Below are 15,578 nucleotides of genomic sequence, written 5' to 3' on the forward strand. Positions count from 1 at the left end.
GCAACTTTCCCCTTCCCCTTTTGTCAGCTCTTAAAAATCACCGTGTACTTTTCCCCTTCCATAAAAAGTCACCTAGAACAGCCCCAGTCCTAAGAACAGCGCAGGAATCCTGACATCACCTTCCTCCCTCCCTTTACAAACCCCAGTGGTTTGAATAAAACACGACACACAAACCCCCGATTCAAACAGCTTTAGGCTGCAAATGAAATGTTACAGGTTTAATTTAAACAATAGCAAAAATAATTTTCCTTAAACATGACACCTGTTCTCACCACTTTCACCCAATCAGTCTGGTGTGATTAAATTACTTACCTTCAAGAAAAAAAAATTGGAAGATGCATTTCGCTGGATTTCCACTCACAGGTCTCCCCCTTTAACGCCAGCACCAAACAGCACCTGCTCAGCTAGCGGAGGTGCACTGTGCGGCTATAAAATGCCAATAATTAATTCACTTTATCTAGTGTTTCATAGTCGGCTACTCAAGACACAGCGGGCATGAGCTCTCCCAACGTGCAAGGCTTACATACAGCCCCCGTCCCCGGTACTTACTTTTGGATCCGTACAGAAAACCTGCTCAGGGGGTAGGACGGGAGAGAACTCCCCAGTTCTGCCTCTAAGGGAGGGAGGTGCAGGGTTCGTGCTGGCAAGTTCTGCACTGGAACCGTGCAGCACAGAGAACGTGGGGCATGACACCCTCTGCTCCTTCACCTCTGCCTGCTGACAAGTCATGAAATACTGAAGCAGTATCACAGGAGCTACTGCAGCCACATCAGCATGGAGGGACACTCATGGAGGGACACAGCATTTACCCTCCTCTGGAGTCATCCCATTGGGCTCCTACTTTCTCAAAAATATCAGACAAACAGGAACAGCAGACAGCAAGACTAATTAATGACTAACAACATTTCAAATCGTCTCCACATGCCAGTACAGACATTGTCTGAGAACTCAGTTTAGGAGATACAGACCCAACAGCCAGAAAGGTCAGTGTCAGACGGAGAATAAGCATCACACATGCAGCAAGGACAGCACCAGGTGAGGGCTCCAAGCTGCAGCATGCAGAGCAGGCAGCAGAGCATCCTGCAGGCAGCTGCAAAGTTGTTCTGCAAACCTCCTGGGCTTTAACAACATCAGCAGCCAGCCACAGCCACCCTTCTCCAGAACCGACGTGCCCTGGCATGACTGGAGTTGTGGAGATGCTACAGTGAGAAGTTCAACCCAAAAGTCAAGTCAAGGATTTCAGCCAGTCCCACGAGAAGCACGCGAGTCCTAACACGGAGCACTGCAGCTACTCTTGGCCAAGTCACGTTTCCTGGCCAAAGTCCATTATCAAAGAGAATTCTGACTGACTTCTAGGACCTTAATTCCTTCCAGACAAACCAATGCACCAGAGCACACAACGTGCTGGTGAAGCAGCTTTAGGAATGAAAGAAAAGCACATCCACCCAGCAAGATTTGAGAATAAAGCTACCGATTAAACACACTGAACTGATGCATTTGCTCCCCAGATAGAAGCGCATCGCCTCCCTGACCTGGTCCTTGCTGGAAGCTCTCCTGGTTGCTGTACCTTGAAGACAAACCATGAAGCACCGACACAAGCCAGAGCTGAAATAATAACAGCGGTTCATGCAGACCGCCTGCGCTGTATCAAATGCTGCTTCTCATCCCAAACACAAAACCTTGAGATCTTAGAGGTTCCTTAGTCAAAAACTGGAAACAGACATCCAGACTGGAAAGTGAGGAAATAAACAGTCTCCAGACAAAGTGTAAATCCATGTACCCATCTTGTAAATGCTTCCGCAGAACAGAAATCACACAGCTTCTTTAGGACAATTTTAAGCACACCTCCCCTGCCTAAGCTCTGACACTAGTATTATACACTTCATTTAATTTTAAATTGTTTTAATAGGACTTAAGAATTTAAGAACTTTATCATTCATCAGTGCCATGTATGGGCATTCAGGGATAAAAATATTTTGCCTTGTAGATAACTGAATTTGTTTGTAGTATCTGAACAGTCAGAAACAAAGGTTGCTATAAAGAAATTAGTTTTTTAAATCCATGCATAATTTTAAGTTGTATTTTCATTGAACAGCCGATGAGGATGTGCTGCAGTCTATGTCTTAATACCACAGGGGTTTCTTATGCAAGTACTTCTCACATCAGTGAAGATGGAAAGTATGCAATCATTAAATCTGCATTCACTAATTACCTAACTGCATTTTAAAGTTGGTATTACTCAGCCTTTCCCCCAAAAATATACTTGAAGGCACCAGTATGTGAACTATTGGCCTGTAACATTTCAGTTCTTGAGAGAGCCATTAAGCTCAAAGTTGTGTCTGAAATTTCTATTTCTTCTCTGCACTCTCTTGAAGACCATCAAGCAGCTTTCCCTGTCCCAAACTTCAAATAAAAATCAGGCCCCAAACAAAACATCCAGTCCAAGTCCAGGAGGAACTGCGCTTGCTGAGCCTCAGCTTGGACTGACCCTCCACAGCCAAGTCACAAACCCCTGAAAATAGGGGGGGAAAGGGAGAAAACGCACAAGTGACAGAATCCTAACCACAGGAGCACTGTTTGTGCTGCTGTAAGAACTGAGGTAACAGCAGTGAGTTGTTCCTAGTTTGCTATGTTACACAGACTTTCAGATGAGTATGACCTCAACATTAAAAAAAACCCCACAAACCAACACCCAAACCAAAAAACCACACAACCAAGCAGCACCCCCCCCCCCCCCCCACCCAAAGCACCCCCACCCAAGCAGCCCCCCCCCCCCCGCCAAACAGAAGAAAAATTAAGACAAGCTAGTGAGATAGGCATTGTTAAAGGATCTTTACAGCTGACTTCTGCTTTTTAAATTAATATAAAGGAATCAGTTTCTGGTTGTACTATTGTTTAATGTAGAAATGAAGCATCACAAAAAAGACCTGTTGTGCTTTTTGGCATTTTCCGCTGACCCCTGCAAACTGTACAATAAGTTGTATTCTCCAGAAACATAAAATGGAACTGGATTGTAATACAAAACTGAACTGGTATAAACAAGTTACTACCTCAATTATTAGAGTAAGCCCATTCAAAAAGGAAAAAAGATGGCTGCAGCAAATAGTTAAGCGTTTCTAGTTTTTGCTTGTGGCATTGACACCGATACTTGTAGAAGCTTACTAGGTAAAGACATGCCATTGCAACCGCTAAAGAACGTTCACTTCCTAGTTTTGTATCTATTACATGAATATAATTTTGCACTGACCATACATCTAAATGAAATAACTCTACTGTAAAAGTGAATGCAGGGGCAGAAATATTAAATTAAAGCCACTGGTCCAAAAACTATTTCTAGCAGGCTGGTCCACTTTTGATTTTCCTGGTCCTGTTCAGATTAGCACTCTTGGTTGGTACCAAAGAAAACTCAGATTGCTGGTCTACTGGATCTTCTATCACTTACAGATGAACACTGGTCCAGTTCAGGATATTAAAACAACATACGGTGGTTACTGGCTTCACAACCTATCATGGTTCAAAGAGTATGTTGCTCTCCAAAGTGGTTCTTTGCCACTTTTCTTCATAAGGCAGCAGCCAAGGCTAGGGCATTCTCCCTTTTCTTGATATTTACGATTAACTTTGCTACAATGCATACAGCAGAAAGACCTCTCTTACAACTTCTTAGAGTACAGCAATTATTCTTTCTATATATCAGAAGAAAGCTCTTGATGAAACCTTCCATTCATAATAAGAATGCAACTCTTTTGAACTCAAACAGTTTTATTTAATGTTTTCTTGCAGACTTTCTGCAAAGTAGCTTCTTTTGAAAGAAGAGAGAAAGAAGGGGTTTTCAGGAATACCACGTTAAAAATGTGAGCCGAACTAAACATGCCATACACATGCTGATAACAATTTAACACACATTCATCCGTATGGGCACTCTTCAGTAGACTGGACCAGTGTTTCAATGCAAATTCCAGCCCCCAGAGAACGACATGGTTTAGATTTCACAGTATGACTTTTCCCCCTGTAACCTGGGAAAAAAACCTTAACTGGTTAATTGACCAAGTTCTTAGCTACTCTGTCCATCAACGTTCTGAGACATCAGAAAAGACTGGACCACTTCTTCAGTGGATTGAGGGCTGGTGCTTACATCCTCCAGAGCATCTGTGACTGAGAACTGCCGATCCCGCAACCGGTTCCAATTGGCCAAAATATTGTGGTATTCAAAAACCTTCTCATAATTGCCAATGGAATTGTACAGTTTAATGAGACCTCTGTAATCGTATTCAAGTCCACTGTATCCTTCACCAAAAAGCTTCTTTCCTAAAGAAATCCAAAATAAAACTAAATTAAAAAGGTTATCCGCCCCCATAGGTTGCATCTTATTTCTCGTCATTTTTACCAACAGCACCAACCCTTTTGTTACAGCAGATCACCACATTTTTGTTACGTTAAATCAAGAACACAAGCAACATGCAAGCTTCCTAGATGATGGTTTGAAATCTAACACTAAGGATATTGTAACTTGTCCTCAGGGAAGCTACAATCAGATCATTAATTGCACCACAGCTTTACATGCAGAGAATCTACCCGTCATATGAAGAAGGCAGCCATTTTGTGTCACAATTTTACTCCAAATTCAACTTACATAGTCAAGTTTTTTCAGTTTTCCACCTTAAAACCATAATTTTTTCTGTAACACACTCTACATAACTGTACGAAGCAAAGATCGTATTAAATCTGAGCTACAGCATGGCCCTAAGACGCATTTGATACTGCAAATGGTAACAGGCAAGAAACATTCTTAACGAGAGTATAGTTGGGCTCATGGGCACAACAGTTCTCCATTTCTTTCAAACTTTAACTACATTCTGCACTTAAGTTCTAGCCGCAAGTCCAGAATGCAGTCTAAAGACTAACACTTAAGCTTTTAATTAGTCAGTGTCCAGATGCTTTCGAGAATGAACTCTGATGGAGCACTAACACAATTTCACAATTCAGCTCCTGGGAGAACATTCAAGAAAAAGCATTATACGTAGATGGAAAATACATACAAAATAAAACATCTGGTACTTCATTAAGTTCTTTACTGAAAACTTTAATATGCTTTTTAAGAATGTTCCCTGTAGTATTAAAACTACTCTATAGTCACACATGTTAAGAATCACCTACCGATTGCTATGGATCTCAAATAAAGCTTTTCAGCATTTTCATATTGATTCATATCGTAGTTATAGAGAGACGCTAGATGACCCACGGACAGGGCAACTTCATAATCCTCCTGACCCAGCAGCTGCTCCTTAATCTGAATTGCCTTGATGTGCATTTCTTCTGCTTCCTGCCAGGATCAAATTCACATAGGTCAGTCAGACACCACTCGCCACACCAGAGAAAGACAAAACAAGGGGAAGATTTAAGGAAATGTAACTAAGTAGTGGCTAAATAGTCTGGAGTATTTTATAACGGCAAAAACTAAGAAAAGCCAAAGCCAAATCAAGTTCTCCAAATTCTTAGTGGATCAGCAAATAGGATCACTTGTTCTGTTGTCAAAATTGCTGTCACCCTGTCTCTGAAGGCATCATGTATCTTAATGGATTTTTTTTTTTTTTTTTTTTTTAAACGCAAAGCTTTGGAGACACGAATTATGAAGCACAAGTCTTCCAACCATAAAACTACCAACCGAGTTATGAATTCTGGATATTGAAAAATCATCATTTGTTGTGACAGATTTATAGATGCCTTGCAGATTTTAAGTCATGGCCTTTACATCAATATAATTGTACCTTAAACTTTCTCATGGACTGATACAGTCTTCCCAGGTTCCCATAGTGTTTTGCTGTTTGTACATTGAACTCCCCAAAGGCTTTTTTAGCTAACTGGAGTGAGGACAGATGTAAATCGTGAGCTTCTTGAAGTAACCTCTGCTCAGTTTCCTTGTTGTGACAGTCTATTGCAATCTCCTCCAGAATAAGTGCTGAGTACAGGAGAGAAAAAACACACCGTTACTGTGTTCCAAACCGAAACGGATCCCGACTGGGGGCAGCAGAAAGCCAGCTACCCCAGACACCTCGGGAGACATCTCATCAGGCCTTATGGTTATTACAGACTGTTTTCAAACAGGTATGACCAGATACCAAGCTCCCAATATATATTCTATACTTTTGCTCCACCTCAAAGTCTTCCAGCTAAGTTTTAAAGAAGTTTTTTTTTTTTTTTTTTAGTATTTTACAAGTGTGTTGACAGAGAACACTGAGTACTACAAATATTCTAGAGCAACCTCCATTTGAAAAATAACAACTGGATTTCCATTGCCTCTGCCAGGGAACAGGTTCAGCACATGGGAACGACGGGTTTCAAACGGTCCAGCAATGCAATGAGGGTACTACCTTTAACTCTCTTTGAAGATGCCAAGAGAAGATGGTCTTCTGGGAGAATGTGAGTGATAATGCCAATAGCACGCTCTGCATGGAATCTGAAAGAGTTTAAATAAAAGATTCAAGATATATATTTGTAAGTTAGCAGCTGACTGAAAATATTAGAAACATTAATGAAATAGACAGATGGATTCAAATACCAATTGGGAAGCCTGGATCATTTCAGAACATTTTTCTCTATTTACAGTACCGAATTTTCCCCCAGTACCTCAAGCAATTGTACTCACAGTGCATTGTCAAATTTTCCAGAGCTGTACTGGTGAACATAGGAAGAGTAAGCCAAGTCTTCATGAGCTGTAGCTACATGTATGTTTTTACCTCCAAATACTGACTGCCGGATATCAAGAGCTGTCTGAAAGAGTTACAAGAACACCATTTCGTCAGTCAATACAGGAAAAAACCCAAATTAATCTCTCTCATTGTTAAAAAGGGGGAAAAAAAAAAACCCTTCTGGCTCTGAAATTCTGTAGGCCTATACGTACATACTTGAGACGGTAAATATATAAAAGCCACTTAAGAGTTGGGGGAAAGGGGAGAAAGAAGGAAGCAAAACCCCATAGTTGGAGGTGTTTTTTCTTTTTTGGGGGGAGGTTTTTTGTGGGGTTTTTTGGGTTTTTATTTTTTTCTGAAGAACACGTATTTCTGTAATTAAATTAAATATTACCTATCTCTATGAATTAACCACATGCAAGTTTCAGTATAAACATTTGAGAGATTATGAATATCAAGAGAAATAAAAGACAGACATTTAGCCCTGCTGCATACCTGATAGATTGCAACAGATTGGCATATATTGTCTACGTTGAGCAAGTAAAATCCATAGTCTAGTAGCGTATCAGAATATTTGGGGTGCTTGGCTCCAAAATGCTCCCTGTAGAAACATACTTACATTACAAACTGAGGCACGTTAAGTGTAATTTTAAAAGGGTTTTTTCAGAAAGCTACTTACCGGGCAAGGTATACTGCATGTTTTATCAGCTGTTCAGCCTTCTTAAACTCACGTTTTACAACACAAGCCTAAACAGGTTGAAAGGAAGCATGTGAAGAGGTGTATACTCAGAACTCATCTCCTCTAGATACTGCTGCAGTTGCTAACTACTATTTTAATTTCAACGTACCATCACGGTTATAAAGGATTTTTCAGTTATTTAAGAGAAGGTTCACAGACAGCATTAACAAACCTCTATCCTATCCTGCCACAAATGCCTAACAAAAGGTGAGTACTGCACCCAGGCTGATCAAACAGGGGAGCAGGTACCTTCTTCTCAGACTGAAGTGGATCAATTAAACACAAATAACATGCCATAAGGCTCATCAAATGGACCTAGTTACCCAAATACTCTGGAGGTACTACCTATCCTCATCCATTCTTGGCAGCAATTCAGTTACAAAACAAACATGTTTAAATTCACCTTTGAAGCTTGTCGTAGAACATCCACTACTACTTTTACAGGCAGGCCAACTGTGATCTCCTTCATAGCTTCTATACACCATTTATAAGCCTGTTGAATAAAGAGTCACCAACTTAACGAAGCCGGAACTTCACTACGTTGCAACATTAAGAAAAGCATTACTTGGCTCTGAAAAAATACACTGGCCACTTACATTACAAAATTTAATAAATGCTGTTTAATTGCTTGTGTAATGAAACTTGTTCAGCTGTCTTAAAAGACAGACTTAAAAAGCGATCTTAAAGTTAATACTGAATGTGCAAGTATGTTACACTAGCCTAAGGTATGTATTACCACAATGACTTTTACATACACACACAAAAAGAGTATTTTATAATCTTTTAATCTTCACAATTCCTATTATGTAGAACAATTTCCTGCTCAGTGTGCTTAGGAGTTAAAGGAAAACTGCAGTTTATACAGCAGTTACACTTAAGACACAAGTTTTTATAAAACAGGTGCAAAGAATTGTTACTTGTGTTCTGCTATTCATTTTTACCTATTAAAATACACATTTTATAATATTTCATTTACAGATGACCAACACATACCAATCTATCACACATCATTTCTTAATGTTGGTCAAAGTACCATTAAGAGCTTGTAGACTAACTCAGAACAATTAATTAAAGTACTCCTCTGGTACTGCCACACAGGAACAAAAACAAAAAAAAAAAAAAGGAAATCCAGCTACAAAGATAACCTGAATAATGAGCCAGTCACGGAACCTCCTAGCAGATTTCATAACCAGTTTTCTGAAGAAAAACACAAACAAAATCCCACTCACCTCATCATAGTGGCTCTTGGCAAAGAGCAGTGCGCACAGCTCCCCGTAGAGCGCAGCTTTGTTTGCTTGCTGACCGTGTTTTGCAAGTTTGTCCATGTAAGACTGAGCGAGCTTGAATGTTTCTTCTCCCAAGTGGTATTTACAGTTACCATTTCGAACATGCAGCAACCTTCGAAAGATGTAAAGATACCTTTAAATGGTGTCCAAATAAACCATTTTGATATGCAGCAGTACCATGGATCTACAATTTGGTGCTGTACTCACAACAGAACTGGGTTCTCATCCCAACAAAATTCACCAGCTGAACTCAGTAATACCAAAGAACTCTTTATAGAATAGCCTTTCAGTACACCATGCTTTGTCTCCTGCATGGCAAGAACTTTTACTGTTGGAGATGTCAAACGATTTTACATATTGATGCAGCTTTACACATTCAATGCCTGAACCATTTTGGTGTGTGGCTTTCTGTTTTATTTTTCATAAAATCCATTCTTCAACACTGAGAAAATTCCATTTCCAAACCCCTGTAATAGACAGCATCAAATCCCTTCTACCTCCTTTCCAAAGTGAAGCAGATACTGAATGAGCACAGACACAGCTAGTTTTCACACACCTCTGTACTTTTCCCTGAATCTGAAGTAGCACAGCACTTCCCAAATGGGCATGTTTTTGTTTTGGAGGTTTAGGGGGTGGAGAAGGGGGATGTCTTCACAAAATATTCATTCCCATTCAATCAACATGATAGCCAGCACTGCAGTTTCTGGCATCTCTTTAAAACAAAAGTTTTTTCATTAGTGTAAGCTGACACTTATTTACTTTAAGGAGATATATGAGAAATGTGTGTGTTATCATGTGCCAAGCCTAAAGGGCAGAGCTGTATTGCTGCCCACTGCAGGCTAAGAAGAGACAGCTGTTCCTTCTCGTGGCAAAGCCCACTACTCAGCACACATGGAATTGCTGAATTAACCTCCACTGTCCCTCCTGGAAATCTGTGATTAGACAATGAGGAACAGAGATCGAAAACCACCAGGCAAGCCTTCGCAGATCGGGAGGACAATACAACACACAAATATATACATATCTGAGATATATACAAAGTGAAGCGAAGCAGAATGTAATGCTGTATTGGAAAGAGGCTGAAACTCTGGGTGAGCTCACATACAGGTACAGCACCTTATTGGGAGATCTACTGGAGTGTATCACAAGGTACAAACTGTTACGGGGGAGGAAAGAACAGGGAAGTTTTTGATAAATGTTTATCTTCTCTAAACCTGAATAGAGATGTAAGTTGCTGTGGCCATGCCTCCTGCAATAGTGAAGTAATACACCTAAGTGTGGATTATAAATTCAGCCTACCCCCAACACAGCCTCCTCCTGTACTTTCCTATCGAAATGTATCCTGAGACCCACACACCCACAAGAAAGGAAATAAAGTTGACATTTTCACAAGAGGGGAGCAGCATGCAAGCAGACAGCAGATGTGTATTAGCCACGCAGAGATCAAAAGAAGAGACCTTCAAAAAACCCCTGAAACAAGCTACATAAACAGCCACCAGTTTTCCAATGAGAAACCCAATAACATGGCTCAAGAACAGAAAGAAAAAAGCAACAGACACATTTTTCCTTAAATGAGGTCTGAGAACTAAAGATGATGTAGAAGTACATTGTGTTCTTGGTCACAGGCAGCAGAAAACTATCCAACATTCAAGCAACAAGAGACAGGGATTTTAAAGAAACTAGAGAGAAAAACTAAGAAATTCAAGTTTCTCTAAAGAGGAAAACTAGTTTGCCTACACCATTCACTTGGGAGCTGCTGTGCAACATCCAAAAATACGGAGCCCACATCCCATGCAATGGTATAAGCCAGCAGGGATAGCACTGCAACTCAGATAAGTGCCTGGGAAAGATAATATATCTGGCTGCTTCAGTGATAGTCTCTAAAAGTAAAGAAATCAACCAAAAAAACAAGCTAAACCTAACCCAGTCCTCTAGGATAAGTGGCGTTTATGTGATCCAGTTTTGAATAACAAAAAATCCTTTATTAAGCCAAAGGAATTTTAGAAGATAAAGCCAAGAGGAAGAAAAAATGCCTCTGGATATTTATGCTAATAGTTATGAATCCTCTTTGATGTCTGCAATAATAGCTTTTGGGGAATAACTTACCCCCCACCCAAATAAAAAAAATTTTTATGAGCATACAAATGTACCAAACGCAGTGTTACACAGCAGCTTAGGAAGCCCAAAAACATCAGAAAAAAATCCAAGAAACATCAAAATGGGAAACAATGAAGTGGGAGAACCCCGTATTTGTATTATGTATTTGTGCCTCATTGTTTAACAAATGAGAGAAAGCAAACCAAAAGCAGCACAACACACGCAGGAAACTAGTATACAAGCCTGTAGAAATCTCAAATCTTCCTATTTTCTCAGGTTTCTCCATGTAATTTACTGCTAGTACAAAGAAACACCAAATTATGTCTATAAACCACAAAACTAGATATTTTTTAAAATGCATTCTATTACTAATGCAACATATTAAACTCCCAGAGATTACTTTTAGCTTTTAGAATAAGATCAGCCACTTTTTCAAAAGGTGTCATATTTTCAAAAGCTGGACTTACTTTGTTCTCTTAAAACTCCACCTAACTCCAGTGCAGCACAGTGGTTAAGAACAAGATATTCTACAGCGGGGATTAGATGCAACAACAGAAAATTTATCTTACTGCCTCATGACTTCAAAGCAGAATATAATTACTGCTCTCTCCCACAAAAAGGATTTGATTTTACATACTTAGCACTTCTGAAACTGTTCTTGCTATTTGATAAATACCCAAACAAACAATGCTGTTATTTGATTGCTTAGGAGACATCTGAAGGTCTGAACATACAGCAGCGTCTCCTCATTCACACTGCTGCCCAGAGGGACTCAATGTTACATGCAGGCCCTGAGTTTTCATTGCAAGAGCAATGGCTGTCTCTACCCAGAGTTCATACCTCCTGTTCAGAAGAGTTCATCCTAACATAGGAAGTTTTTTTCTAGCACAGAATGAAAAATCTTCTTTCCACAACTGTGTGGGCTGTAAGCTGTTGTTTCTTTACCCTATTTTCTTTCTGGAGAAGGGGAGGGAGTTTATTTTTAAGGAAACATCTCCACCTTGCCAAACAGGCTGATACAACTAGGAAACTTTTTTTTAGATCAATTAGAAGGCAAAGGACCAAGTAGTAACAGCGGTACTATATCTGTCACTCCCCAGTTCTAGGAAGGTGTGCGTGTGTGCCCTGTCTTCTCCCAGCATCATCTTATTTCTGGAACGACAGCCAGTGGTAGCTGGCAGGGCAGAATAAGGCAGAGCTGCAACTGTTGCCATGGCCCTCTGGTTGGCACACAAAATAAGCAGCTACTGGGAAACTATACACAAGACAAAGGGTTTTTTGGAGCAGTTTTCCAAAACAAGTTTTGCCCTATATTCAGGTAGATACAGTACACACTTTGTTGTTCATCACAGCAGTTAAAAAAAAAAAGAAACCTTTTCACTGTGCTCACTAGCACGCAGGTATTCAGAAGAGATCAGTCACGGTGCTGCCAACAAAAACAACCTGGCCACTTGCTGCAGCCTGCATCAGTACAGCACACACCTCGATACACAGACATGAGAGCCCAGCAACTGAAAACTCAAAGTGATAATCTTTGAGGCCTCTGTCAATGGAATTTGAATCTCAGGGGACCCCACCACAGGCCTTAAGAAACAAGGCAGGTACAAAACCCAAATGCCTCTGAAAAGCAAAAATCTCACAAGTGTTTAAGCTGTGGTTGAAGGTGCCCACAAGAACTGGACATCTAGCTATTTACCTAACCATATAATTAATCAGCTCAGCGTGGAGCAAGAGAACTCACTGATCTAGAATCAAGAAAGGGATGTTCTCCCTTTATTTCTGCTCAACTGTATTTATATGATTTGTGTTCAGATTTGGCAAATTCTTATAGCAGCAAATATAATTTCAGCAAATGCCAACACATAACAGTCCTTCACATGCAAAAACTCTTGAAAAAACCTGTTAGCAGAAAGGCAGAATGGTGGGTTTCTTCCATTGAACCATGCTGCCAGTTCACAAGTTGAAAACTCAGGTATTAGCACAAAACAAGCACCTTTTGATCTGCAGCTGTAGCCAGGAAAGCATTGTGGTGCAGCAGAATACTAGAGGAAGCATCTAAAGCTTGACAGCTCCAAGGCAGTTGGTAACATGTTAATGTGTAATCACAGTAAGACCTCCAGGAATTAAAGGTGAGCTCACCTTACACAACATTCTACGGCACGAAACCAATGAAGGATTTCATCATGAAGGGTGCATAACTGAAGGCAGGAAAGAAATACCTTCTCAGCATCACTGTACCAGCCTGCATCTGACAGGAACCCCCCTAGGAGAAAAAAAAATCAAGAATAAACAGAAATTTGAACAGCAAACCGCCTTTTTAAGAGAAAAAGGCCTTGCTCAAGTCTTGTAAGAAGACTACTTCTTTCACAGAACTGCAGACTACATACAGGAATCCTGTCAAGGTTAAACCCTCCAGTCCTGAACTGAAAAAGGACAAAACATAAGAGTAGAAGAATTTTCCTTCAGTTGAGAATGACTTTTTGGTATTACATGGCTTTCCCAGTTTTCTATCAACAAATACTTACCAATACTAAAATTACACAAAGTCTTAATGTTAAGCATCACATTTGCAAACAAATTATAAATCTAAAACATCTGAGATAGCGAAGATAAGCCTACATATTCTTAGATATTAAAATCCAATATATTTTTCTTAAGACACCAAGTAGTTTTTTTAAAATTACATTCCAAACCCACACATGTTCTTTAAAAAGAAATCAGACATTAACATGAAAAAAAAAATTAGCATTAGCTTAACTGAAGCCTGCACAAAAGGAAGTATTCTTGAAACAGCCTATCATCACCAGTTACCTAGAACAAAACCAATCTGGATTGCTTTTTCTTTTACAGCAGAATCCGATTCCGCTATGTAGGAGCACCGTCTACTGAAAGAATAGGCCAGGACAGAAGCAACTTTTACTCCATGGTCCATCAAAGCCTGAAAACAGTGATGAAGCAGATGTCTGAAACAAAAGAAAACGGAATTTCATTACATATGAAGTTTTTAAAACACTGCAGTCAGTTGGCTCTTGAGCACCATGAATTCAAATGAGCAGTGATTCAGAGCAATAACTCCAACCCTCTCTCAAACCAAAACCAGATGAATACAAGCATAATTGTCAATCTCAAGGCTAATGGATTACAGTTGTTGGATTATTCAACAGATAAAGTGAGTTTACACAAAGTTCTTTACAAGGACATCCTCTAGTGTAAGCAAAGCAAGCTAACCAAACAATATTAAAACTGGAAAACAACATTTTCAGCTAAAACTCAGAGAGGGGAAGCCTCAGATCCACCCTTACCCCACCACTCCCACAGAAATTGCAGATAAATGAGCAGTGACAAATGCATTTACATCACACACACACAAACAATGGGAGGGAGGTATGTCTAAAGACTCAAAGCTTATTCTGGTTGCAAAGAATGTAACCTAAAAAAGTCAAGTTCTGAGCATAACACCACAAATTTGAATACTTAAGGACCGGAACACTCTTTAAACTGTGGCGATCCTATCAGTTTGATAACCCTTCAGTGGGGATTTGCCACAACAGCAAGAAACCGATACTTTGCCTGCCACTGCTCAGGGACCGGCCGGGCATTAAGCAGTTGGCGGTGAGCAGTTGGGGTTTTTTGCATCACTTGTTTTTCTTGTTTGTGCTTCCCCTCCCCACTTTGTTGCTTTCCTTTTTCAAAAAAAAATTATTAAATTTTCTTTATGTCAACCCAAGAGTTTTCCCACTTTTAACCTTCCAATTCTCTCCCCCTTCCCACTGGGTGGGTGAGTGAGCGAGCGGCTGTGTAGTGCTGTGCTGCCTACAGGGGTTAAACCACGACAGCTGCCTGCACAGCAATAACAAAGAAAGCACTCTGGGGACCAAGTACCACAGATGACTTCATCCATTTACACAGAAGTTCTGATTGTTTTATTTTTTGAGACAAAGAGAGAGAAAGAGACTTTGCAAATTCATCTGGAAATCTAAAGAAATATTCTTATGGTTAATAGACAGGCTAGTAAGACCAAGAAAATTAGTGACATCTTCTAAATACAAAACCTAGATCAAGAGGTGACAGCTGAAATGAGAATTATCAATATATTAAGATACTCACCTTTTATCTAAAGCTCGTAGCACCTTTGCAAAAACTTCTAGTTCACAAAATTCACTACCCAGCTGGCATAAACGGCCCTGTTGGTAAAGCTGAAAGAAAAATATAAATAAATTTTAAAATTTAAGACTGAAATCTTCTGGGAAATTTAGCTTAATAGTATAGATGACTTATGATGAAATCTAGACTTCAAAGTATCAACATACAGCAGATTAAGTAGTAATAGTTCCACTATCTCCACACAGGAGCACAACCCGAGTGTTTAAAAAGTGAGCACACAAGCTATGAGAGCTCCTGAGGCTCTTTCAAGCTGGTTTTATCTACAAATGTATTAAATATCTACTATATCCACCAGCATGATAAAACACTAACACCTAAGCTAAACAGCCAAGGCAAACCCAAAAAACTCCTGAAGTTAGCAAATAATACAATTAATATTTTGTATTATAGATTTTATAATTAAAACAGATTTTATATTATATATAAATACACATAAATAAACCCCAAACCCACAATAAGTGACTCACCAATACCCAGAGCTAAAGCCAGGCACAAGCCCTGACCCCCTTAATACCTGAGCTTACACAAGTAATTCCTGCATAAGTAAATGGGAAAACAAGTGAATCTGTTCATGCATCTATTAAAAGCAATGGCAAGTTTTATGCC

At 39.7% G+C, this 15,578-nt stretch overlaps 1 protein-coding gene across 1 annotated transcript; it reads right to left on the bottom strand.

Annotated features, from left to right (window-relative positions):
- Positions 1-2,880: 2,880 nt before the first annotated feature.
- On the bottom strand, positions 2,881-15,007 carry APPBP2 (amyloid beta precursor protein (cytoplasmic tail) binding protein 2). Its single transcript, XM_010076768.1, has 12 exons — positions 14,916-15,007; positions 13,620-13,771; positions 12,948-13,071; positions 8,655-8,823; positions 7,829-7,918; positions 7,366-7,433; positions 7,182-7,287; positions 6,644-6,768; positions 6,369-6,454; positions 5,766-5,956; positions 5,155-5,320; positions 2,881-4,305 (listed from the first exon to the last, which is right to left on the bottom strand). Exons 2-12 carry the CDS (start codon positions 13,738-13,740, stop codon positions 4,052-4,054), a joined length of 1,500 nt encoding a protein of 499 aa, XP_010075070.1. The 5' UTR covers positions 13,741-13,771; positions 14,916-15,007; the 3' UTR covers positions 2,881-4,051.
- Positions 15,008-15,578: the final 571 nt, after the last annotated feature.

This window comes from Pterocles gutturalis, unplaced genomic scaffold, assembly GCF_000699245.1.
Source record: "Pterocles gutturalis isolate BGI_N339 unplaced genomic scaffold, ASM69924v1 scaffold1178, whole genome shotgun sequence".
Lineage (NCBI taxonomy): Eukaryota > Metazoa > Chordata > Aves > Pterocliformes > Pteroclidae > Pterocles > Pterocles gutturalis.

Bases quoted from the DNA above. Each gene is read 5' to 3' on its own strand.
- APPBP2 (XM_010076768.1), bottom strand. From the start codon at position 13,740: ATGGACCATGGAGTAAAAGTTGCTTCTGTCCTGGCCTATTCTTTCAGT. The intron at 6,455-6,643 runs GTGAGTACAATT...AAACTCTTTCAG, and splicing joins GGAAAATTTGACAATGCACT to ATTCCATGCAGAGCGTGCTA. The intron at 4,306-5,154 runs GTAGGTGATTCT...GGATTTCTTTAG, and splicing joins TTTGAGATCCATAGCAATCG to GAAAGAAGCTTTTTGGTGAA.